Here is a 27,971-nt window from a genome sequence, read left to right as displayed (position 1 = left end):
AAGGAGTTATAACACTGATCCACAAACGTAAAAAAGGACAAGTTGCTTATTGAAAATTGAAGGCCTATTAGTTTGCTCAATAATGACAGTAAGTTGTTTGCAATGATATTTTTAATATAAAACAAAATAATTGATATAGACCAGTCTGGTTTTATGCAAGGCTGTCATATTAGGAATAATATTAGACTAGTCTTAGATATGATAGATTATAATTACGTTAATGATGATGATAATTTCGTTTTATTTATTTATTTCTATAAAGCATTTGATACGTGAAAGTAATTAAACACTGTATAATGGATGTAATAGTTTTGTCAAACTTGCTTATGGTACTTTACAAAAGTTTGATATTCATCCTGGCATTAGGAAAGGATGCCCCCTCTCTCCTTTTTCATTTTTGTTAGTCACCCAAATTTTGCCAATGCATGTAAAAAGAAATAAGTATAATGGTATCACAGCTTTAGGTGTAGAATTGAAACTTAGCCAGTTTGCTGATGACACTGCAATTTTTTTGGAAAAACAAATGAGGTACCAAAAATAATTAAATGTATTGAGGCATTCACTGCTGTATCAGGCCTTAAAATGAATAGTGATAAATGTCAATGTCAATGTCAATGTCACTTTTATTTGTATAGCACCATTCAAACAACACATGTTAGTGTTAGTTAATAATCTCGCTGCAGCATTTTGTACCTTTTGCAGCCGTTGAAAAGATGCTTGACTAATACCCTTGTATAAAGAATTGCAGTAGTCAAGTCTTGACGATATAAGAGCATGGATTGCAATTTCAAGGCTCTTATGTGTCAACGATGATTTAATTCTAGCCAAATTTCTCAAATGAAAAAAACTTGACTTGACCACATAATTTACCTGTGCATTCAATTTCAGTGCGCTATCAATATAAACACCCAAGTTTTTAACATGATCTTTCACATATAATGACAGTGATCCGAAATTGAACTCTGCTGCGCCTTTGGTTCCTCTAGGGCCAAACACTACAACCTCGGTCTTTTTTTCATTGAGGTATAAAAAATTACAAGCAAGCCATGATTTAAGATCAGACAGGCAAGACATTAGAGATTGCACATTATTTCCATTTTGTAACGGTAGATATATTTGCAAGTCATCTGCATAACAATGAAATGTGATGTCGTACTTCTTAAAAATGTCTCCCAATGGGAGCATATAGAGAGAAAAAAGCGTAGGGGCTAGGATAGAGCCTTGTGGCACACCACATTTAAGTGATGTCGATCTCGATGTGTACGGGCCCAGTCTGACTGCCATGGTTCTGGCAGTCAAGTAAGACTTAAACCAATTTAGGGCCTTCCCCTGAATCCCTACATATTCCTCTAGTCGCGAAAGCATTACCGTGTGATCTATCGTGTCAAAAGCCGCAGTTAGGTCTAATAAGACTAACACTGCTGAATCACCAGCATCCATTGTCATCAGCAAATCATTGAACACTTTTACAAGGGCAGTCTCTGTGGAATGATGCTTCTTAAAACCAGACTGGTAAACCTCACCAATATTACTCTGTTCTAAGTATACATGTAATTGATTAAACACTACTTTTTCTAAAATCTTTGACATGAATGAAAGATGAGAGACCGGTCTAAAATTGGTCAGGTCAGTTAGATCTAAGTTAGGTTTTTTTAATATAGGTTGCACCAGGGCCTGCTTCAGCATGCTTGGAAAAGTACCTGTGTTCAAGCTTTTATTTACAATCTGTAGAATACTAGGTCCAATAACCTCAATGTTTTCTTTCAAAAACCACGGAGGAACCATATCTATAGCTGACCCAGTAGGTTTCAGTCTGCTTACCGTTTCCAGCAGCTGCGGAAATGATATAAGTTCAAACTGATTTAAAACTGTATTTTGTGTAATATGGCCCAAAAAGTCACCGCTCATTTGTGGGATAATTCTTCTAAGATTCTCAATCTTAGTTGTAAATGAATCTAGAAAATTCTCGCACATCAATGGAGACGGATCTAGGATTAATGTAGGAGGATTTATAACTGTATTTATTATATTAAATAACGTTCTAGGATTGTTAGCGTTCTTTTCTATTATCTCCACGAAATACCTTGATTTGGCTGATTTCATAGTGCTCTGGAATTTTTTCTGTGCTTCCTTAAAAATGTCATAATAAACTTGTAACTTATATTTCTTCCATTTTCTCTCTGCCTGCCTACAGATTCGTCTAAGACCTCTTATCTCATTATTTAACCACGGATCAGACATAACTTTACGCTGTTTAGTATTTTGAGGAGCCACTGCATCCAACACATCTTTACAGGTTGAATACAACCAATACAAGTGTTCATCCACACCCATATCATGTAAAGCAGATTCAGATATTCTACACACCTCATTAAAATTTGTACTAAATTCTGTACCAGTTGTTGCTGAAAAACTGCGAAAGCTTTGCAAAGACTTCACAGGATTAACAAGACAGCATGAGACAGGGATATTAAACAAGATGGGTTTGTGATCCGAGATAACATGGTCATATAATTCTAAGTCTTCAATAAAGAGACCATGTGTTAATACCAGATCTAATGTATGGCCATAAATATGAGTTGGGCCATTTACTGATTGGGTTAGATCAAAAGAATCAATCAAGTTTAAAAAATCTTTCGACATCACATTTTCTGGACAGCAGACATGTATATTAAAATCGCCTAAAATTAACAATTTATCAAATTTTGAGAACAAACCTCCTAGAAAATCCCCAAATTCATTAATAAAATCTTTCTGTGCTTTTGGAGGCCTGTAAATGACAACCATAGCAACAGGACTACCAATGTCTAGTATCAACAGTTGTCGTTCAAATGTTCGGCATTCTTCCGTTGATATTAATCTGCAATTAAACTTCTCTTTAAATATAGAAACCAGTCCTCCCCCTCGACCCGATGAACGAGGGGTATTAAAAAACGTACAGTCTCGCGGTATGAGTTCAGAAAAAGGACTCATGTCCCCAATTGCAATCCACGTTTCAGTAATAAACATTAAATCCAAGTTGTGTGTAATAAAAAAGTCATTTAATATAAATGTCTTGTTCATCACTGACCTCGCGTTGATCAAACCAAACCGGAGTTTTAGTACATCCTCATCCGATTGTGTTGTCCGACGTAACTTTAGCGGTTTAAGATTACACCATCTCACCCCGCCGTGTCGTAGACGTGGAGAGCGTAACAGTTGCAGCGATCCAGAGGAAGTAACGTTAGGGAAAATCGGGACATTCCAGTTATATACTGGTTCGAGGGAGCGCCATCTCACAGAGCAAGAACGGTCTATTCCATCGACGACAAAATCTCTGTGATCATATCTCCGATAACTTCCAAGGGCAATTTTAAGTTTAACCGCAAGACCACCTCTTTTCCCTCTGCGCTTTCGTCGTTTCCTTCCCGACGCCAAACATTGCCCCCGGCGGAGGTAAGGCGGCACAGACGCCAGCAGTGGCGGTGGCGGAGGAATTCCGCAAGCTTCCCACAATAACTGATATGTTTGTCCATCTGCCAGAAGTCCAATATCCAGCAAAGTTTGCCGGTCGTAAACTAACACTGATAACGCACTATGACTTAAGACAACACTTGAATAAAAAACACCATGATTAAAAAGGCAATTAAAAAACCATAGTAAAAACAAACTTGATAATCGCAGAGAGAGACGGCATGCCAAAAACATCGGCGCCATCTTGCCATCATAAATCTGTATTGTTTCCCTTTAAATATTGCTCCTCTACAGAAATAGAGAGCATCCCAGTTTAACAAAAATTAACATAGTAATTTGTAAAAATGAAAAACAGAGGAGTCAGTTAAATTTTGAACCAATTATTGAGAAAACTAAAATGAAATTTAATTTGTGGTTAATGAGGGATATATCAATATTTGGAAGGGTATTATATTATCAAAGGCAGAAGGTATATCTAGATCTGTATCTTAATCATTAGATGTGCCTCCGAATGTGATTAAGGATTTAGATAAGATACTTTATGACTTTAAATTTAAAAAAGGAGGAAATATACACACCAAAGAGCAAGGGAAACTTGAGGTCTTAGATTACAATACACTTAATGACAACTTCAAATTTAAATGGTTAAAGGGTTAGTTCACCCAAAAATGAAAATTCTGTCAGTAATTACTCACCCTCATGTTGTTCCAACCGCGTAAGACCTTCGTTCATCTTCGGAACACAAATTAAGATATTTTTGATGAAATCTGAGTGCTGGATTCACTTCTCCATAGGCTGCTAGGTGGCCCAAACTTGCTGGCCCAGAAAAGTTATTAAAGAGATCGTTAATATAGTCCAAGTGACTACAGTGGCTCAATCTTAAGTATATCAAGCAACGAGAATACTTTTTGTGCGCAAAAACAAGCAAAAATAACGACTTTATTCCACAATTCATTTCCTTCTCTCTGGGCCTCTAGTTGGTTCGCGTAGTGTTTTTAAGCTGCGCGTCACACACATGACCAGCGTCGGCCAATAGTGAGCCTACGTGGTGACGTGTAACACAGACGCGCTACGCAAAAACACTACGAGGCCCAGAGAGAAGGAAATGAATAGTGGAATAAAGTTGTTATTTTTGTTTGTTTTTGCTCACAAAAAGTATTCTCGTCGCTTGATATACTTAAGATTGAGCCACTGTAGTCACTTGGACTATATTAACGATCTCTTTAATAACTTTTCTGGGCCAGCAAGTTTGGGCCACCTAGCAGCCTATGGAGGAGTGAATCCAGCACTCAGATTTCATCAAAAATATCTTAATTTGTGTTCCGAAGATGAACGAAGGTCTTACGCGGTTGGAACAACATGAGGGTGAGTAATTACTGACAGAATTTTCATTTTTGGGTGAACTAACCCTTTAATAGAGTTTTTGAAGAATAGAGAAAGTCTTTGGAACGTATTTCCTAATTATATATTGAATACTATTAGAGGCATAGACTTTTTTTTGGGACAAAATTCCAGTTAAATTGGCCAATTTTCACAGACAAACCCAGCTAGCATGGAAATTGGTATACACAATTTTTCACTGCACAATTATTTCATATAGAATAACAATGACTTACTATTTAAAAACAAATCACTATTCTATCATACTTGGTTCAATAAGGGGATTATATTAGTAAGACAAATGGTTAATTCCAATGGATATTTGTTATCATATACTGAATTTCTACAAATATTTCAATTACCATGAGAGTTTGTTGTTGTTTTTGACGGGATTCCAAAGAGTGTGATGTTGCTCTTAAAGAACTCTAATTAAGTGAAAATCAATATGAACAATCTTTGTGGTCACATTTTCATTGATAATGTTAATGTTTTAAAACATAAATGTAGCAATAAGGATATAAGAAATGCTCTTTGTTCTGTGTCTTTTCCTGCAGCAAGATTATTTTGGTATTCTTTCTTATCTCTTGGGTCAAAGCATTAAAATTGCTAAATAAGTTTTGTATCAATAACAAAACTAAGTGTCTTACAAAATTCTTATGTTTTGGAAAGATTTAAGCTTAATATTTTATATACTTGTGAATTTTGTGTACTAGAAAAGGAAACTATTTTGCATCTATTTTTTTCACTGTATTTACTCAAGATTATTTTGGAAAGATTTAGAAGAAAACTGAAATAGAAATAGAAATTTGTGTATTTGATGTGCTTTTTTTATACTCAGATTCAGAATGACAATTTGAAAAGAAAAGAACACCATATACAGTTATTTATTTTATTAGGAAAATACCATATACATAAAAAGAAGTGGGCTCAATGCGAAAAGAACTCTTTAAATTATATCTAAATCTTTTGATTTGGAAGATGGAACAAACTATCTTTGGTCCACCCAAAGGTTCGGTTTCCTACTATGAAAAATTAAAGGTTCCTTACAACAGACTCAAGGATGATACATGTTTTCGAAGCCTTTGTGTTAGAAGTTTTTGACATTTAAAACAGGACTTTATATCAGAGCAGAACTGAAAACTGTGCATGACTTTCTATTGTCTGAAATGTAATGAACAGCAGCTACACTAATTATTTTCCATTCGCTTTCTCATATGCTTTCAGGGCATCCCGAGGTAACTAGAGATTACACCAGCTCCAGTTTGGATCCAACCTCTTATGAAGATTTTATTTGACCCAACACCTGTGAAGAGTGTTACATTCATACTACAAACATTCATACTATTGTAGCGACACTGACTTGGCATCCGGCCAGATGTTCTGAATTAGCGAATCCTGATTTACAAAACACAGCTTGTTTCTTCTTGAGTAAACAAAGAGCATTCTGTTTACGACCCCCTTGGGGCATGTTGACCAGCGGGGGCGCCGCTCGGGCTAGGGCCTCCCTGGCACATGACACATTTATAACAAGCCGAGCGTTGAGCAAAAGGGTCGACCTAGTCCCTTGATTCAAATCTCGCTAACTCACGGGACTCACATCCTGAAAACCCCCGAAAGGGTGGGGGAAAGGACAAGAGTTCACCAAAGCAGCCTGAATTCTGAATGACACACACACGTACATACACACACACACACACAAACATCCTTTGTGTTTAACTTAACATCCTTTTAATGTATGTAACTCAGACTTGTATCTGAACTTCCTGTATGTATGTGTGATTAATGTTGTTTTGATCATATAGTTATGATCTTCGAGTGTTTTGCTCTGAAATGTATTTTTGAAGAATGTTCTCCCAGTAGAATCGCATCCCGTAACCCGATCTCATTGGCAGGTCATAAAATTTGACCACCAAGCTCATCCAGCCCTATGCAAAGGAGACAACGGGGGCGCAACATTCCAACACACACACACAAACACACTCTGGACTTTGAAACGGAAACCCCCTACAGAAAAGGACTTTTACCCATAAAGTCACTCTTAAATGTACGAAATATATCCCTTTTTGTGTTAAGAGGTGTGTGTAAACCATAGGAAAGCATATATGTCCTATTGTAACATTAATAGAACTGCAAATGCCTATACTAATGCATAATAATGTATCTTTGCATTGCTACAACGTCTATATTCTATTTTTGATATCTCTGTAATCCTCTCCAGCTAACAGAGTTAAATTTCGATAACCAATTGCAGTAATTTGTATCGTTTGACACCTTTCATATGTCTGGAGCAAATCTTCTCAAATTCGATCTCAATCATGACTCATTCGAGTGGGCGTGTCTAACCGGACAAAGGAAAACCTTCCGCTCGAAATGCGCTAAGATGATTCGTCCTCCACGCAAAAGGAGGCGTACACGGGACACTGTTAAAAGTCCGAACCTTCAGTTTACAATCTCTCTCAACTCTTGCTCTCTCGCTCTGACCTTCTCCTCCACGCGCAGCGCTTCTCCTCCCAACGCAACCAGCTGGACAGGCCTTGCCTTGGCCTCTGGGACGCATACCCTCGCGTCATGTAGAAGCTGCCGTTCTTTGCAACTAAGTTATATATATTTGCCTCTCCCTTCCCGGGAGATGAATCTTATTTTCTGGTAACGTTACATTCAGTGAGCCTTTTAACCCTCTGGGGACCAAAAACGCGCCCGCGCGTTTTGCTCGTTTTTTTTTTTAGCAATGAAAAATAAACACAAAATGCTCTGTTAATTTTGATCTTTCATTTTCGTGTAATACATCAATCGATTCTGTTCAGTTTCTATTTTTTTTCTGTATACTCACAATACAAATAAAGTGTTTTGCTTTTTGACAAATAAAGAAAAACTAACATGATGCTATTTCTGCCTTCTCTCTGTCAGTAAACTCCCATTTGAAACGCGTTCGAAAATTATCTATAACTCCGCGAAAATTCAGTCAAACAGGCAAACAGACCCACGGGCATAAAGCTTGAGATCGCAGCTTTTAAATGAAGTAATTTATATAAAAAACAAATATTATCAGCTTCTGTAATCTGTATAAAAAGAGAGCGACTCCAGTCGAGCTCATTACGAGCCATTCAAAAGTAATTTGACCACGCCCCGGAGAGCGCGTGCTATTCAAACGCAAATTCTGAGAACCATTTCAGTCTGTGAAACGCCCCCACATCAGCTGTAAACAAAGAGGCATAATATAGCCTACCTTATGGAGAAAATTTTCCGTGCTGATATGAGGAGCAGATCCCGCTGAGGAGTGAGGTAGGCTAAGTTATCCTTTCTCAAGTGTTAATGTGGAATAACGTTATGGAATAACGTTGTAGGCTTATGTAAACAAAAAGATGAATCGCGTTTCTATAATATGAATCGCGTTTCTGTGAATGAATGAAGGGTACATATTTGTAAAGAGTGTTTAGCCTAAATATGAATCGCGCGTCTGTGTGTGAAAGAATAAACTGCTTTTACAGTTACAGTTACTGCGTTACAGTCAGGCGAAGTATGAAAGACAACATTTTGTTGACTAGATTTGGGTACAGTTTTTACTGTAGAATATACTGTCACATCAAATAAGCTTTTCTGCTCATATATATAAAATACTATTTTGTCAAAAATAAAGTCATAGACTAAGATGTTCCAATGTTGGCTATATTCAAACTAATGAATACATATGATAAAATGTAGGCCTATAATCTTTTTTTTTTTTTTTTTACAAAGAAAGAGTACTTTTTTGCAGAAATATTGCTGAAATTGTAATTATTGTTGTAATTGTAACCTTTTTAATAAAATAGCAAAACATATTTACAAGATAGATGTAAGCAAAATCTTAAATGGTCAATATAAGTCTTCTTCAAAATATATATTTTGTCCTTGCATTGTGGCTCAGTCAGTGTCACACCTGAATGAATGGCTAATTATGCAGAGTCATTATGCAGAGTGGGTGGGACTAAGGTGTAAACTACTCCTCCCCCTCGCATATTGGCTTTCCAAGCAAAACCTGTTTTACACCATTTAAATCAATGTATTTTTTTTTGTGAACGATAAAGCAAGACTATTTTCACATAATTTTGAAGCTAGAACTGAAAGGGACAACATCCATTAGTCAAAAGTCTTGTGGGCACATATTTTGTATGAGTTTTGTGGTCTTATTTCAGCAACTTTCATTTTTATTTTTTTCACGCCTCCCCTCAGACGACTCACGCTGCTCTTAAAGACACACGCAGGACTCTGCCTTCCTTCCTCATACAAAGAGAACCATATGCAAGTATCGATTATTGGATTGAACTTTGAATGTTATTTCTTGGTTGTCTCTCAAGGGTTACTGTCTGTGATTTTTGCCATGGCCTACTGCGATCTCTGATCGCAGATTTTTGCTTTCACTTCCGATCTCATCTCTCCTCCTTCTCTCTCTCTCTCTCATCCTCTCTCTCATCCTTTTCTGTCATTCTATCTTTCTCTAATTCTGATCATTTTATTCTCTCTCTCACGTTATTCCGTATGTTCTTGTTTGGTTAAATGTTTGTTTGTTTTATTGTTTGCATTTTTACGTACGTTTATATTTGTAGCTCATATAATCTCTCTAGTTTACATCTATTAAAATCCATTTATACTTTAACTGTCTCTGTGTTTGAAAACCCACCTTATAAGTCAATGAAATCAAAGATCTAAGCTACAAGCTCGATATTATAGACTACCCTGAGTAGTTTTTAATTCATAAACTCAGAAATTTTGATGTTCGTGGCCAGAAGATAAACTTTCTTGGAGTTTGTAAACAGGGATACTCCTTCTTAACTGTGATAGTCTTACATTTATTCGCTGGACGAATGACTGATGACGAGACCAGTTACAGAACGAGGTATTTCCGAAAATGTATAAAGTAATGTATATGCGATTTATGAATTATGACCATGAGTTATGATTAGTAATATTTCCAGTGGCGTAGCGCAAACTGCGTTGGCCCACCCGCAAGAGTGGAGGCGGGGCCCCTCACCGCATAATTAGATGGGGGATTCACCTTTTCATTCAAAATCGTGAATTAGTACTGTGGAATTTAAGAGTATGTAATTATTTCGTATTTATTTATTAAGAACTTTTCACCAAAAAAAAAAAGAATAAAAGAAACACCAACAATAAAACAGCAATTACATTAACTTGTTAAAATGCAAGGGAGCACATGACGTCAAAATATATTTTCTATCTGCAGTATACAACAAAGATTCATGACGTTTAACATTCAATAAAGGTAATATATATTACCTTTAAAATCCTCCAAAGCGCCCCTTTCTCCTAGCATTTTTCTGCGCAAAGTCCTTGACAATGTCTGTTATGTCCATCTGACGCGCTTGCTGGCTTTCAATGCTGAGTATCGCAAGTTCAGAAAGTCTGTCCTGGCTCATTGTGCTTCTCATGCAGGTTTTTATTAGTTTTAGTTTAGAAAAAGATCTCTCGCCACTTGCCACTGTGACGGGGACGGTTAAAAAAAGCTTCAGAGCTGTAGCCACATCCGTGACACTTGGTAGAAAGGCGTATCATTCACCACAGCCGCGCCCGCGCCCACGTTAGAAGCAGTAATGTCCGTGATGACACTGCTAGCAAACTCCTGAGTAACGTTACCCGTGCTCGCTCTCGCAGCTCCTTCCCGCTGATTTGGAAGAAATATGGATGAAATTTTCAGTAGTTTTGCATTGAATTGCTCTTTTCGGTGTTGGTTAGTCCGTTTTTGAGCTCCGCTGACATATTTTCTTTTACTCATTTTGCGCTCATAAGCTTCACTCTCTAAACAGTTGCGGAAATTCTTAATCGTGATTGGATAACAAGGACAACGGATATGGTCATAATCGCCAAACACGGTAGGCTGCAATTACTACCAAAATAAAAGTCCTATACGTTCACGTTATAAAACTGACAACATTCCTGACAACATTCAAAAGACAGCTGAAAACCAATCTCTTCCGTGAGCACTTAACCTTATAGAAAAAAAAAAAAAAAAAAAAAAAAAAAAAAAATTCCTTTCCCTTTGAAACATCACTTATCAGGCTTATGCTACTCTGAATAATACCTGAACTTCGTATCTTGAGCACTTCTTGCGTTGTTGTTGCTTTTGCCTCTTTATGATGACTCGCTGAATTTAGTCCTAATTTGTAAGTCGCTTTGGATAAAGGCGTCTGCTAAATGACTAAATGTAAATGTAAATGTAAAACGATTTAATTATTTATTCGAGTCAATTTTTTGGGGGCCCCCCACAACGCGGGGCCCCCCCGCAGTACGTGCCCTGCGGGCCCGTCCGCTACGCCACTGAATATTTCCCAAATTCCCTATATTCTTGAGCTAATTCGCATTGACCCAGAGTCGTTTACGTTACACTATATAGAACTTTTTTAATGCTCGCAAAGTAAGAACTAATTCAAAATAAGTACCTACTCAAAGTTGGTATTTCGGACGCTGCTATCATAAGTTATTACCTCTATGAGTCGGTTTTGGACTTTCTGTGTGAGAGTGCCCTCTGAATACGAGTATGAATAAAACATACATTGCATGATAGCGTTTAGCACCAACACCTGTGAAGAGATGACGCCAACCCCTGAGAGGACTTCAGATGACGCCAACTCTGAATCAACATACACAACTGCAAATTTTCTATATGTTGCAATCATTATGATCACAACTTGTAATAATTGCTTTAATGAGCTCATTGTTTCTCCATAAATCAATACATGATGTTAGCTAACTACCTGGTTTGTATTTACTTAGAACTGTACATTTCTGACATATGGATATTACTGTCTTGGACACAGTCACATCTGATACAGATTCATCTAAATTGTAATGTAGAAACATGTATTTTCTGTAAAGCTTCTTTAAAACAATATGTATTGTGAAAAGCGCTATATAAATAAATGTTAATTGAACTGAATTATCTCTTACTATACCATTTTATTCTATAATGTTTTTTATTTTTTATTTTAGCATGATAAGCAGTGTCACAGGCTAACCAAAACCTAACATTTATATATAAAAATATAATGTCTAGTATTTAGATAGTGTCACATATTTTACCGGAGGCTAAAAAATATTATCACTTAATTCACATCATATTTACACATAAGCACATATTTACACTTTTTTTTTTTGTGTACACTCACAATAAAAACAAAGTATTGTGCTTTTCGCAAAAAAAAAAAAAAAAAAACATGATGCGAGTTCTGTCGTCTCTGTCAGTGTAGTCCTTTCTGAAACGCATCCGAAAATGAACTGTAACTGGGCGTTCACACTGCGGCCGGCGAGAGTGGCAAAATTCGCTCTCGCCGCCCTGCCAACGACGCTTTGTAAAAACATGCGGGGACGCTCTGACGTAGATCGAATTACTTGACTGCGTTCTCTGGAATCCTGTCAAGCGGAGGACTTCTTGGTTGCCGCCGAACCGCGTCATAACTCATTACCATAAAGTTGACCTGACTTCAACTCTTCTCGCCGTCCAAGAAGCGCCGCGCCACCCTCGCCGGAGCTCGCCGCCGACTCGCATTGAAATGAATGACTTCCGGCTACTTTGACGCTCTCGGCGGCCATCTTGGTTGAAGGCTCAGGCGGCGGCCATCTTGGCTGAAGACGAGGGCTCAGGCATGGCGGGCATGACGTGAAGAACAGGTTCGTCAGGCATGACGTGAGGATCAGGCTGGTCAGGCAGTGTTCTGGATCGGGGCGCAACGCTCTCCAGACACCTATTAACGGTCTCTTTCCAGTCCAATCTTGTGGTGTCTGGGAGGTCCTTAGGGGGTCCTTAGGGTCTCGACGTCGAGGGCGCTGGTGGCGGCAACATGAAGTTCTTTATAAAAGAAAAAAGGTAAGGGCTGTCCTGAGCCAGGACGATTATTCTGGCCCTATCGTCCATTTCGGGCGGTCCGTTCTTCTGTCACGGTGTGATGTAGGCAGAAGAAGACGAAGAGTCAAAAGCTCCAATACAAACTTTTACTTACAATATAATTCCAACAGGTACAGACAGGCAGAATGTACACACACACTAAATAAGACCGACATATGTTACATCCTGCTTAAATGGCCCTGCTTGTCTGGACAGAATGTTCAAAATATCTTATTTTCATGAGCATAGAAATGTTCTTATTTATTGTTCTATTTATTTTATACTATTGCACTATTGAAACAATAACAAGTTTGCAGTAATGCAAAGATGTCATTATTTAATTTTGTAAAAAATATTATTTTAATTTTAAAACACTGTGCATTTAGTTGTTGTTGCTAGTTTGAGTTGAGAAATACACATTTCAGCATTATCACTAACCTGTGTGTGCATTTTCCTTGAGAAACAAGCTAGTTGACTCATGAAACCATTTGTTTATTATATCGCAATCGCATATTGCAATCGCAATATTGACCTCAATAATTGATGCAGCTTTGCGGGTATCTGCTTAGTGCAAATATTATGTGATTTAAGTGATAATATTTATTAGCCTCAGGTAAAATATGTGACACTGTCTAAATACTGGATATTATATTTTTGTAATATATATGCACATATACATATTGTTTGTGCACATATGTTTGTGAATACAGATGTAAATGTTTGAAATGCGTGCAGTCTATATGACCCATCAACAGATACTCGAGGTGACGCGGTCTATGGCCCATCAATAGATATTTCTCCGTCCTATGGCCCATCATCAACAGATATATACAGTACATACACTGTGCGTCCATACCCATTAATTGCCCATCAGTTTACTTTGGACAATGTATGCTAACAGTTTTTTGTTTTGTTTTTAGGAATGTGGTCGCATCACACTCGCCTTCACCAATACCCCGCAGGTGTCGTTCAGTTCTCAGTGCGATCGAGAATCATACTGAGTAAGTGCACAGACGTAATATTTTACAAATGTAATGTAATTGTGTTAACAATCGTCAGTTAGTTAGAAAGTAAGAAAAGTTAGAAAGAAAGAAAGAATAGTTAGAAAGAAAGATTAGTAAGAAAGAAAGAAAGAAAGAAAGAAAGAAAGAAAGAAAGAAAGAAAGAAAGAAAGAAAGAAAGAATTATTAATTAGAAAGAAAGAAAAGAAAAAGAAAGAAAAGTTAGAAAGAAAGAAAGAAAGAAAGATTAGTTAGATAGAAAAAGAAAGATAGATTAGAAAGAAAGATTAGTTAGAACAAAAAAGAAAGATTAGTTAGAGAGAAAAAAAGAAAGAATAGTTAGAAAGAAAGATTAGTTAGAAAGTTAGAAAGAAAGAAAGAAAGACAGAAAGATTAGTTAGAACGAAAAATAAATAAATAAAGACTAGTTAGAAAGAAAGAAAGAAAGAAAGAAAGAAAGAAAGAAAGAAAGAAAGAAAGAAAGAAAAAGATAGATTAGAAAGAAAGATTAGTTAGAACGAAAAAAGAAAGATTAGTTAGAGAGAAAAAGAGAAAGAATAGTTAGAAAGAAAGATTAGTTAGAAAGAAAAGTTAGAAAGAAAGAAAGATTAGTTAGAAAGAAAGAAAGAAAGAAAGACTAGTTAGAAAGAAAGAAAGAAAGAAAGATTAGTTAGAAAGAAAAAGAAAGAAAGATTAGTTAGAAAGAAAAAGAAAGATTAGTTCAAGTTTTGACTGCAAATGTCACGTCCATAATGCTGGATTTTTCCAATAGTAATTTAAAGATGTGGTAGCTGTAGCAACAATGACATCCGGCCAGCTGCTTTTCAAATTAAGTGAATCATGAGGGTGTCGAACACATCTTCTTTGTCCTTAGGAAGACGAGCTCTGGTTATTATTACTCCCTACGGGGCAATTCACCAGCGCCAGTGTGACTGGGATCCCCCCAGTTCAGCGTGAACTCCCCGTGACTTTATAGACTCGTGACATTCCAGATACTCCACACACACACACACACACACAAACACGTGTGGACTTTGAAACGGACATTTCCACACATGTGATCCAATAGCAATGTTTTTGATATGTATTTTTGTGTGTGTATAATTGGCCAGATAATGTCTGAGGTATCTATGCAACGTTATTATGATAATCAAAATCACTATGCTAGTGATTATGAGGAAATTATGTAACCCTGTATTTCTTTCATGCAAAAACGTCATTCGAGGTGTCAATGTAATGGGAAAAACATGTCGGAGTCGAATCTTGACTGCAAAGTACGATAATATGCATTTATTCCAGGAAATACCATATTTCTGTTATTTTCGATCTCTCACATGACAGTCAAAGTAGGCGTTTCTTCACAAACAAAGAAACCTCTTCCCGCTTCAGATCAGAAGATCCGATTCGCTGTTGCCACGAAAAAGGGGACGTGGGACACCGCTCACGGGACACCGATAAAAGTCCAAACTTTCAGTTTGCTCTCTCTCTCAACTCTCTCTCTCTCTCGCTCTGACCTTCTTCTCCACGCGCAGCGCTTCTCCTCCCAACGCAACCAGCTGGACAGGCCTTGCCTTGGCCTCTGGGACGCATGCCCCATGTCATGTAGAAGCTGCTGTTCTTTTGCAACTAAGTTCCTACTCGCCTTGCCCCTCCACAAGGGAAATGATCTGAACTTTCTCGGTAACGTTAAATTCAAGTGAGCCTTTACATCGTCTTGCGAAACGACCCAGAAGACGAAGCTAGACGCAAACCAGCCGGACACGCGCACACGCGCCCCCCCCCCCCCCCCCCCTCCCCTTTTCAGCACCACCCTGAAAGAGCACAGAATCTTGCTAGTATCCCTCTCTAAAAGCTGATTTCAGGTGTCTAGCTCTTAGGGCTGTGAATTAAGTTACCCTCTATCTCTTCTCTCTCTTTCTTTCTTTCTTTCTTTCTTTCTTTCTTTCATTTCATTTATTCTGACCACGCGATGTTTTATGTTCTTGTTTGGTTAATGTTTGTTTGTTTTATTGTTTGCATTTTTACGTACGTTTATATTTGTAGCTCATATAATCTCTCTAGTTTTATACTTTTAACTGTCTCTGTGTTTGAAAACCCACCTTATAAGTCAATGAAATCAAAGATCTAAGCTACAAGCTCGATATTATAGACTACCTTGAGTAGTTTTAATTCATAAACTCAGAAAGTTTGATGTTCGTGGCCAGAAGATAAACTTTCTTGGAGTTTGTAAACAGGGATACTCCTTCTTAACTGTGATAGTCTTACATTTATTCGCTGGACGAATGAATGATGACGAGACCAGTTACAGAACGAGGTATTTCCGAAAATTGATAAAGTAATGTATAGCCTATGCGATTTATGAATTATGACCATGAGTTATGATTAGTAATATTTCCCAAATTCCCTATATTCTTGAGCTAATTCGCATTGACCCAGAGTCAGATGTATTTACGTTACATAGCATTAGATCTGGACGGGAAGGATAACTCTGGGAGTTGGAAGGGATGTGTCGCGATTCTGCCTTCTCACACCACGACACAGGTTCGTGGACATGAGTATCGCGATTTTGGTTTCATATCGCAAATGAAATAGTAAGAAAGAAAGAAAGATTAGTTAGAAAGAAAGAAAGAAAGATTAGTTAGAAAGAAAGAAAGACAGAAAGATTAGTTAGAAAGAAAAAGAAAGACAGAAAGATTAGTTAGAAAGAAAAATAAATAAATAAAGACTAGTTAGAAAGAAAGAAAGAAAGAAAGAAAGAAAGAAAGAAAGAAAGAAAGAAAGAAAGATTAGTTAGAAAGAAAAATAAATAAATAAAGATTAGTTAGAAAGAAAAATAAATAAATAAAGACTAGTTAGAAAGAAAGAAAGAAAGAAAGAAAGAAAGAAAGAAAGAAAGAAAGAAAGAAAGATTAGTTAGAAAGAAAGAAAAGTTAGAAAGAAAGAAAAGTTAGAAAGAAAGAAAGAAAGAAAGAAATATTAGTTAGAAAGAAAGAAAGAAAGAAAGAAAGAAATATTAGTTAGAAAGAAAGAAAAGTTAAGATAGAAAGAAAGAAAGAAAGAAAGAAAGAAAGAAAGAAAGAAAGAAAGATTAGTTAGAAAGAAAGAAAAGTTAAGATAGAAAGAAAGAAAGAAAGAAAGAAAGAAAGAAAGAAAGAAAGAAAGAAAGAAAGAAATATTAGTTAGAAAGAAAGAAAAGTTAAGAAAGAAAGAAAGAAAGAAAGAAAGAAAGAAAGAAAGAAAGAAAGAAAGAAAGAAAGAAAGGTTAAGATAGAAAGAAAGAAAGAAATATTAGTTAGAAAGAAAGAAAAGTTAAGAAAGAAAGAAAGAAAGAAAGATTAGTTATTAATTATAAAGAAAATAGATAACTTAAAGCTTAAATGAGTATCAAGGGCTTCTGACAGTTAAACAGAGTTTAAACAGTCTTGGACATTTGGTCAATGAAAGTCTATGGAATTTTTATGATTTTTTATATTAATTTTTAAGAAAACTGAAAGTCAAAATCAGTCTGAAAAGATATAGCACACTAAGTCAGAACAGTCTGAAGGTCTGACCGAGTTTGTAACGGACTGAAGTCCAGTTTTGAGTGGAGCATAGGGCACACCGACTGAGATTTTAGAGATCCGGCTAACACTTGGCACTAGTTCAAGTGTAATAATAATAATAATAATAATAATAATAATAATAAAAAGCCCTACCACCCACAGTAGAGAGTATATACTTGGGTATGCCAAGCAAATGGTCATTGCTAGATCTAAGGGCCTGGGCAGGAACATATGGTTGCACTAACTCAGCAAGGTATTGAGGTACGGGGCCATGACAGGCTTTATAAACTAAGACTAAAAGTTTAAACTGGATGCGATTGACCACAGGAAGCCAGTGAAGTTGGTAAAGGATAGGACTGATATGTGCAGATTTTTTATTATATGTAAGGACTAGAGCAGCAGAGTTTTGCACCATTTGAATGCGATGTATATGTGGGTAAGCCGCTAAGGAGTTACAGTAGTCCAATCTGGAGGTTATAAAAGCATGGATAACAGTTTTCAGCATCTCCAAAGTTAAGAGAGGGGCGTATACGAACAATATTCCACAAGTGGAAGAAGCATGATTTAACAATAAGACCAATGTGTGAGTGAAAACATAACGAGGAGTCGAGCAAAACTCCCAGATTCCGCACAGTTTTTGAAGGCCTAATCTGGACACCATCAATATCAATAAAAATGTCATGCTGGAGTAAACTCTGTGATTTAGGGCCAATCAACTTAAATGATTGTGTGTACTTTGTTAATTCATCAACCTAAATTAATGACTGTACTTAGACTGTAAAGGCTAAAAAGGGAATTTATGTTTAGGACAACAAAATGTTGATTGACCAACCTAAAGGGTGAGCCTTACCTCTGTTTAATGAAATGTTCCTCTAGCTAAATGTAAGTGGGAAACCTTGGCTTGACCAAACTAAAGCTATATCAGAGAAGTAATGTTGTTCTGCTTATAGACTATCTGTAGTAGTGGTACCCAAGATCACAAATGCACCAGTTTTGGTCACTAGACAGAGGTATTTGACTATACTGTTTAGACTATACCGCCTTCATTGCTCTATCTAAAAGTATTTTTTGTCTCCATAGATCTGTAATTTAAGTGACGCTATCTCTAGTCAGAGGTCAAGAGTTAAATAGAATAATCAGATGTCTAGATAAATTATCATATAAATGGTCAATAATAAATTGGCATTCTAACCTAAATTCGAGGTTTTGATGAAATGGAGTCAGATAAAAAAAATATTGGAATTAAATTATTTTTGCCACGCTAAAAAGACAGTAGCACGCAGTAAACCTTCACCTGCTTATTGGAAACTGTCGTTGGACTGATTGGGCGGGCCTTACAGCTGTATTGTCCAAATGACAATGTTATGATTGGTATATGTACTATAAACACTTGTGCATTGTCATCATGGATGTCAATTAGCGCTGCATTATTCATATACTTTGTTGTTATAAAAGTACAAGATGGCTTGAAAAACACATAAATCACATATTGTCGTAATAGTGTTTATTGTCTTCACGGTTCATCAGTCAAAATGTTTCTACTTCTTATTGAGCTACAGCGACAGCTGGATGCCTTTGTCCATATAAGTGATTTCCTGGAACGGTGGCTGCATCAGGAATTGCATACTTCGCAACTATATAGTAGGCTAAAAACAGTACGTGACAAGAAGTATATCCGAATTCCCAGTACTCATAAAATAGTAGGCAAAAAGTAACCAGATAACCTACTACTTCTGACGAGATTCTGAAGTGTGCATATGATGGACACTTTATTATCCCATGAGGCCACAGGAGAGAATTTGTGAATGGCTGTGAAGTGACGCAATTTACGCTGGTAGGTCACATGATAATGACAACATAGCACGAATGTAGTACGCCTGGATTACATTCATACTACAAACATTCATACTCAGGGTTTTTCCTGCAAAGAGAATTAGGAGGCGGGCTCAGACGGGCCAAGTTATAAATAATAACAAATTAATTGCGAGTGGGTCACGGGTTGATGAGACATAAATCATTATTGTAAGACACGGAACTCTCATTTCATGGTAAAACGCAACAAACATTTTAAAAGCAACAATTTTACTTTCGTTTTCAACAACATATTTCTCTTCAGGGAAAAGCAATCATGGAAAACATGACTAGAGCACCTTCTAGTGGTCATTATATGAAAAACAAAGAAAAAAACCTACATGAGATTGCTTTATAACTTAACAGCTTTAACTAAAAATATACACAAGCTTAACAGAAAACATAGTGTTTTCCAACAATTATGTAATGAAACGGTGATCATTTAAGTTTGAAGGGTTTTTCTTGGTTCAATTTGCACACTGAACATGGAGCTCTTAATTTTGAAAGCTCAAAGTGCACCAGATTAATGAATTTATCTTCAAAATGTAGCAGGACGAAGGAGGATCCCCTAGCAGGACCAAGGTCCAGCCACCACAGTTTCATAAAATCCTGTGGGAAACACAGTATATGATAGTGTCATTAAAATAATTAGCCTAATAATAATTTTTTTGGGGTTAAAATACCTCAAATACGTGCTAGTAAAAAGTGTTTTCTCCAACCAAGAGCCTCATTTTCAGCCAGAAAAAACCCTGATACCATATAGAACTTTTTTAATGCTCGCAAAGTAAGTACTAATTCAAAATAAGTACATGCTCAAAGAGAGTTTGCGATTTCGGACACTGCTGTCATGAGTTATTACCTCTATGAGTCTGTTTTGGACTTTCTGTGTAAGGGTGCCCTTCGGCTATGAGTATAAATGAAACATACATTACATGAGAGCGTTTAGCACTCCATAATGTTCACATTGCCTCAATCTGGATAAGAATAAAACGTCAGGTTATGCATAGATTTTGTTGTCTCTTTGAATTTAAACCTAGATTTATTTACATTGGCCCATGAAAAGCTCTATGTGAACACACTTGCCCAAAAAAGTGAGGAGGACAAATTTACATTTTATTAAAAGTGTGGGGAACACGCCGGGAGAGGTATTTTGATTCAAGATTATGAGGGCACATACATTAAAAATAAACAATGATGAAAAAATCTTTTATTTAAAAAAATCCATCAATTTTGATTTCGACTCCCATTCAGCCGCTCCCATTCATTAAAAAAAACCTCCTGTGTGGTCGTCATGAAAGCGTTTGACAAAACAACGTCCCTCAGCTTTTAGCTTAAAAATTTGCACATTTAGAGATATATTGATAAATTATAGGTTTACCTCAGATTTCTATAGGAGGATCTTTGTTGACATCTTTGTACGCATGCGCGAGTGGTTGTGTGGCAACAAAAACAGTATGGTGGGCTGTAAAGACGTGACGAGCACTTTCAAGAGAGTTAGCGGGCGAAATCCACAATATATAAGCACTTTAACATCTGAAGACCGGAGGAGGTTTGGAGAGAAGCTCAAAATTTGTATTGGTGACAAAATCGAAGTTATTCAAAGCCCATATGAGATCTGGGATGACAAAAAACGTTGGTCCGACTCGCCCGTGTCTTGGCCACCAATCTGCTGGGGAGACATTTATTCTTATTTAATAGAAACCCCTGGACCCTTCACTCATGAAAGATTAAAGGCTTTCAAAAGTCTGGAGGCCTATGATTATTTTGTTTCTCGAAAAGTTGGGCCCAAACAGAAAGCAGTGATCGTGCTAAAAGCAGAGGTTAGACCTGGCCAAGCAGAGTCACAGCGTGATTCGCATCCTCCGTTTGTATCGCTGAACAGCCTTTTCTTTTGCTTTTAAGTTTTGCGATCCAGAATAGCCCATTTTGATGTGAGGAACATAGTCTGGGTGCTGTGGATCGCGGTTTGGGACACCTGAATCACAATCAGAACGCGAAAACATATGACTCGGTTGATTTGACTCAGTTTTATTGTATTTTTTTATTCAATCTTCTATAAATACATAGTCACTAAGACTTACCATGAACAAAATGAGCCTCACAAACTCGATCAGAAGCTGCAGGAATCCAGGCTTTCTTCGGAGCGTCCAGGTTCAATCGCCTAATTGCACGCAACCATTTCTTTCTTTCGGAGGGAATTCGAAAAAACTTTTTATCAGGCCCCCAACGAGCCGTACAATCGACCACACAGCAAGAGTGAACCATCCTCTTCTCTAAATCCTCCTCCAAACGTGCAAAACAATCAAATTACAGGTATCTAGCGGTGTTTCCTGCCACACGATTCCCATGATGCAACGCGACAAACATAAACAAAGACGTCACAAAAGATCCGCCTATACAGAGGAATAATATTTACTGAATTTATACCCAAAATGGGCCGATGTAATCATTATGAGCGCTGGATACTCTGATGTAATGGCCCTGTCCCAAATGGCACACTTCATATGCACTTTCGGTCTTGTGGACTTACAATGGCTGCTGCTTGCACGTGTCCGTTAAGTCCGTGAGACCGTAGGGTGTCCCATTTGTCATTTTAAGCCTCAGAAGGGTGCTCGCGAGCACCCCCTTTGCGGTCGATATGCGCCCTCGATGCGCACTTTTGCCGAGCCCGCACTTCTTCCCAACAGTCAAAGCGGCATTACGTCACAAAAGTACGGACTCGTAGGAAGACCACAAGTGCTTAGGGTGCCATTTGGGACAGGGCCACTGTGTTTTCAATACACACTGGCAGCCTGAGTTCGCCCTATGCACATTTAGTCCATATATGGAACACATGAAGAAGAGCCATATCATGTGACATTCCAGGAACTACCTGACATAAACCAGGCTTATCAGAGATCTGTAACATGCAGATAAAGATGTTTTGGAGACAATAAACATGATTGCAACGATATATGATTTATCTGTGTTCTTCGAGCCATGTCAGGTATTTTCATAATAATAGATTATATTTATAATGTAATGCTAATCGATATAGATTTTATCATCGTGCAGAATACTATAAAATAATATATTTTCTGAATGATTTTTTTATCTGAAGCCAAATCAGATCACAGAAGGTTATTTAAAACACTTGACTTGCGTTATAAAGTAAGTTTGGAGCAAAAACATGGTTTTAATTTCATAAATTGTTGTGTATTGATGGTGTGCTAAGCTAACATGCTAGCTAGCCCTGATGCACCTGCCACCTAGCTGTTATTTTTATGAAAATGTTTAAATAGGAATGCTAACTGAAAAGGGAATTTGATTCAGTTTCAAATGTGAAGTGAGAACTTTGATAAAAGAAATAAGGGATTGAAACAGCGTGAATAGCCAGTCGTTAGTAATTATAATGAAAACAAAAGAAAAGCATTATTTAGAGCCATAACCAGGCTGGAGAGGTGTGAATGTGAGCAGGGGAGACTGAGACTGAATGGGACTAGTTTGCACCACAAAACAATAGAGACAATAAACTGAATGGATGCCTTACTGTGCGTTCACACCGGACGCGAATAGCGCGTCAAATTCGCGCCTGCCGCGTCTAGTTTGACGCTTGACCACTTTTGTGTTAATTCGCGTGTCAAGAGCGAAATTGACGCGCGTAAAAACAAAAGTTTGAAGCAAAATTTACGCGCGTCAGAGGCGAAAGTTTCGAAACCCGTTGGCGGCCATCTTTTTTAGATGTTTATCGAGCATTAGCATTAGCATTAATCGAGAGAGTCATCGCTCGTATATGGTCTGGAGACCAGAAACAGCTGCGTAGGGGACATCGTCGCTGTACTCGGGTCCACCAGACCCTCCAGAGGGTTTCAGGAGTTTCACAATTTGCTCCAGGAGCTAGGTTTGGTGGACCTAACCAGGGCTCGAGACTAACGGCGTCCTATCGTCCTGGGGACGATAGAAAATGTGTTTAGGACGAACAGAAATATTCTCCAGGACGCCTACAGGACGAAAGACATTTTTGTATGCGTGTTCATTTATTACTAGCCTATTAGGGTAACTTACTTAGAAAATGCCAAAATTAACCAACCAAGCGCTGACTACAACGGAGCGCGTCTTCTCATGCTGTTACTATAGTTACTATCACTGGCCGGCTACTCACCCGGAGACTTGTTTCGCGGTACATCTATCACATGGCTTATTTTCACAGACAAAAACGATACGATAACTAAATAAAACTAGTTTTGAATGACAAAAACCATGACGAAAATCTATTGACATTTTCGTCAACGAATAAAAACTAGACAAAAATGTTAGATAGCCAGTCAGAACTGATGTCCTGCGTTTGTGGTAGATGCGCACATTTGTACTGTAACGTGCTGATCTACCCAGCGGCACACGGATTGATATGCGCTGAATCCTGCATGTCTCATAAAACGTTAAAAAACTTAAACGTCTGGGAGAATGAGTAGAGCAGACATATAGATCTGAATAAGAGTGACGACGCAAAACAAGAGCTCTATTCGGTACGGTTTTCTGTGCGCACACACCCGACCCGAAGCGTGCAGCCATGCACAGAGACACCTATACAGCGGGCGAGTACTGAACTGAGCTCTCTTTCGTCTGAGTGGACAAATACACACAACATTATGTCGAAATGTCCGTTTTGGAGAGTATTCACGTAAACTATGTTGGTTATGTCTTAAACAGTTTTGATAGTATCGGATGTGCATCAGTGCAATTGAATCCGCATGTCATTGGACATGATCCGATGTCTTAAAGTGACAGTGGGTAATAAACCTAATGCGGTCTGTGTCCTTAATATTGATCAAGCAACAAAAGAAAAAGAGAAAAGCATTCACTGCTCGTTAATAGCTTTAATAAGGATTCATTATATTTAATTAATACAAATAAATATGTCTGCTGCTTGAAAGAATAAAGAATGATGATATTTTTGAGATATGTAGTCACCAGTATTTATTTGTTATTTTTTAATCCAACCAACTCAAAAACGTTTTGAGCTGTATGTATTTTTATCTTATTTTTCGTATATGTAAAAAAAGAAAAAGGATTAATAAATCTGTTTTTTACCTGTTTACAGATACCGGTAACTACTTTGAATGGAGCTAAATAAATATAATAATATATATCATAAACATTTTAATGGTGTTTTTATTATGTAACTAACAACTATAGATGATAATTACAAAGTACAGAAACAACATGTTTATTTTGGGACGGTAGACATTCACTTTAGGACGGTTCAAATCGTTTTTCAGGACGGTTCCAGGACGGAGGTGAAAAAAGTTAGTCTGGAGCCCTGCTAACGGTGAGGACGCTGACGAGGACAGCGTAGGCCGTAAGGCCTCGGCCTCGAGTGGTCGCTGCCTGACGAGCCCGCACTCTACAGCCCGGCGCGAGGTTCACCCTCGCCCGCACCCATCTAATCTGTCATTTATTTTTGTTTTGATAATAAATGGAGTCAGCCTCCAAAAGTGAAACCTGTCCTGTGATTTTTGATTTTATACACAAAATTGTGTTTGTTGTCTTTACATTAGAATAATAATGTTTCATATAATCTAGAATAGATATGGAATAAATAGCATTCAATACAAAATGAGTATCTCTCATATATTGAAATCGAGTTTTTATGTGAAAGATTTGCTTTGTTGTGCATTTTAGTCATATTACAAAATAATTTATTGAGGCCAAACATAAAATAACATTGTAAACTGTCACTTCACCACGTGACAGCAGCAAGCAGGCTCCTGATTGGTTAACGCGGCGCGAATTGACGCAGAAGTTCAGATTTTTCAACCCGGGCGGCAGACGCGAATTCGCATCAAACGCGTGAATGCACAAATAGCACTAATAAAATCATTTGCGCGTAACGCGCTTAACGCGCCAGACGCTCAATTCGCGCTATTCGCGCGAATGAGGCATATTCGCGTCTACCGCGCCACGCTCTACGCCTCATTCGCGCCGCAGAAATTTTTTGCGCGCGTAACGCGTCTTTGCATTGACTTAACATTGAAATCACTCGTGCCTATTCGCGTCCGGTGTGAACGCACCATTAGAAGATGACAATAAACATCAGTTTGCATTTTAGAGTCTAATCAAAATAAAGTCATAGATATGATCTTGAAAAACATTTAACTAAATACAGAGTTTTAGACTTATCATCTTCAGATTTTAAATATAACATGGTCAGACATGTGGCTTTCAACCTCTCCTGCAGGGACCCCCTGACAGGCCATGTTTCTGTTTTAACCCTGAAATGGCACACCTGATTCAATTAATGAGTAGTTGTTAGAGTAGGAAGAGTAGGAATTAGTCAATTAATCAATTAGTCAACTACTCATTAAGCCTTTAATTAATTGAATCAGGTGTGCCATTTCAGGGTTAAAACAGAAACATGGCCTGTCAGGGGGTCCCTGCAGGAGAGGTTGAGAACCACTGCTTTAGCTGCAGTGTATTTCTAGATTGATACAATGCCAACTTCAATTTTATTTTCATGAAGATATTTAATACAATTTGATTTCTAATAACTTTACAAAACTTTGAAGCTATTTATAAAAAAAATTCATTATGACAATAATTCATTCTAAATTTACAATAAACTGCCAAGTGTCAGCTTTCAAATGAGATCATACTTGTGCTTTTAGTGCAAAGGGTTCATGAACTGTATCTGTGTTAGTTTGGGTATGCCATTTCTGGGGACTTTTCAAAAGGGTTGCTGGCTAACAGGTTAAAGGGTTAGTTCACCCAAAAATAAAAAATGATGTCATTAATTACTCCAAAGTTAAACATGCAAGATCTTCATTTGTGTTCATTTTCTGAATCTTTTTGATTGAATTTAGATTGAATTTAGGCTTTTATTTACATATAAACATTCATCAGCTCACACATCAGTTGTGACAAACGGAGGCTCAAGCATCTTTGCTTGACATGCAAGAACCAATGAGGTTCATTCTCGTGTGTTATGCAGTTTGAGCTAACCCGGCTTGTAACACCATAAGGGTGAGTAATTAATGACAGAATGACATTTTTGGGTGAATTTACCATTTAAAGTCTGATCACATCTGCCCTACCTGTGTCTTCAGAGCAGTGATTTGTGAAGAAAGTACAACAATCTCTGCTACACATCTGTGAATAATTCAGCAGAAAAAGATTTAACATTAAAGACGATTCCAAATGTAGAACTTTGTATAAATGTAAAAAATGTGATGCATATAAATATAACAGGCTTAGAAGACAAATAATATTCAGTAATATTATCGATTATTAACTGCAATTGAACTGATTTACTTTATCTGCATTGAAATCAACACTGACTGAATATTTGAATAATGACAATTCTGTAGAGCTGCTTATAGTCCAGTCATTTTAAGCCAAAATGGGGGTCAACCTTGAACAAATTGCAACAGAAGAAAACTCAACTGATTTTCGGTATCCTTGGTATGTCCTGAGTAAGGAAAAAAAAGCCCAGAAGAATCCCATTAGGGGAAAGGCTGGTTTCTAATGTACTTCTTCCTGCCTTTATGTATTAATGTTCATGGGTAGCCTAAATGGGTTCCATTCAGACCTTAACATTAAGTATTTTATGTCAACAAGATTCAACAAGACATTTTCGCCAGGCTATACCCAATGTTTAGATCTGTTGTGGTTTTTATGCAAATTAGCACATACGTAATTAGATTATGCACCGTTTGTCCATGTTAACAAACAATTTAAAAAAACGTGTAATACATTTTTTGTTTGTCTTGATGTAAGTAATCAACTCAGTAATTTTCATGGTGATATCTAAAGGTTAAAAATTGTACCTTATTCACGTAAGAAAAATAATGAATAGGCGTATGAATAGGATATTTTTGGGTCTTTTTCGAAACTTTCCCCTAATGGGATTCTTCAGGGGGGTTTTTATTTTATTTTTTTACTCAGGACATATTGAGGATACAAAATCAGTTGAGTTTGCTTCTGTTGCAATTTGTTCAACCTTTTTTCATAAAATGACTGGACTATTATAGATGAATGTAATTTGTTTCATAATTGATGGACTTAACAGCACTGATAAAGTAATTTACCTGAATTGAAACAACATTTAACTAAACTGAGCTAAAAACAATCACAGCTGCAAACATCAACCACACCTTTAACTTGTCAATGCTGGCAAATCCACGGCCACACCTAGCCGTGGATTATAATAAATACTGCAATAGTTCATAAAAAAATAAGAATTGTCCATTTTGATTTCAAAATGTGTGACTTTTGCTAAATATAATTTACAGTGGCGAAATGTTTTCTTTGGGGACCTTTATACATAACGTTACAGTCTAATCTTATGAAAGTCTTATCTACGGTGTAAAGTCATCCATTTACATTAAAGATTGACGTAACGTTAGATATATCCTAACTTACATATAAGTTATGTAACTTAGATCTAACGTTAATTAAACATCTTAAAATATGTGCAGACCCTCGCAGAGATACTTCACAACTAATAAACAGAAGACAATATTCAAACAGCAAACCTCTACAACCCCTAACACAGAATAAACGCATATTAAAAAATGAATTACCTTAATAATGGTTCTGTTGCAAAAACTGTTACTTGTGTATTCAGTGTAACCACGGAAACTGTTTTCCTCTTTCCTATTGGCCAATTCCACAACACAGCCACCCAATCAAGCGTCCGTTCTACCGGGTAATGAACGCATCCGGATGACCAACGGACACGATTTTTTTCGCACCGCACTCGTTCGGACCCGGTTCGCACCCATTCGCATGCGGTCTGCGAATCTCCATAGGAAATTAATGACTTCCGGTCGTTTCGTAGCCGTATCGGAGCTGATTTCAACTGCCAGTGTGAAGGCGGCGTAAGCAATAGAA

The 27,971-nt window shown here is 37.3% G+C and overlaps 1 protein-coding gene across 3 annotated transcripts in view; it reads right to left on the bottom strand.

The window, feature by feature from the left end:
* LOC309502768 (coiled-coil domain-containing protein 148-like) overlaps window positions 1–27,971 on the bottom strand; it is a 142,792-nt gene extending 114,821 nt beyond the window's left edge. The window contains exons 1-2 of one of the 3 annotated variants that reach the window (XM_082175295.1): window positions 27,662–27,971; window positions 26,145–26,228 (exon numbers count right to left, since the gene is read on the bottom strand). Coding sequence is in view for 1 of the 3 variants with exons in the window: in XM_082175294.1 (XP_082031420.1) it covers window positions 26,174–26,228 (55 nt within the window). In the remaining 2 variants the exon portion in view is untranslated. The remainder of the gene's footprint in view (window positions 1–26,144; window positions 26,229–27,661) is intronic. The other 2 variants (XM_082175294.1, XM_082175296.1) reach the window with 2 other exon arrangements.

The sequence above is a fragment of the Leuciscus leuciscus genome (genome assembly GCF_965113295.1).
Source record: "Leuciscus leuciscus genome assembly, chromosome: 7".
NCBI classification, from domain to species: domain Eukaryota; kingdom Metazoa; phylum Chordata; class Actinopteri; order Cypriniformes; family Leuciscidae; genus Leuciscus; species Leuciscus leuciscus.
Note: the sequence above shows the minus strand (reverse complement) of the source record. Positions and strands in the feature narration are given on the sequence as shown.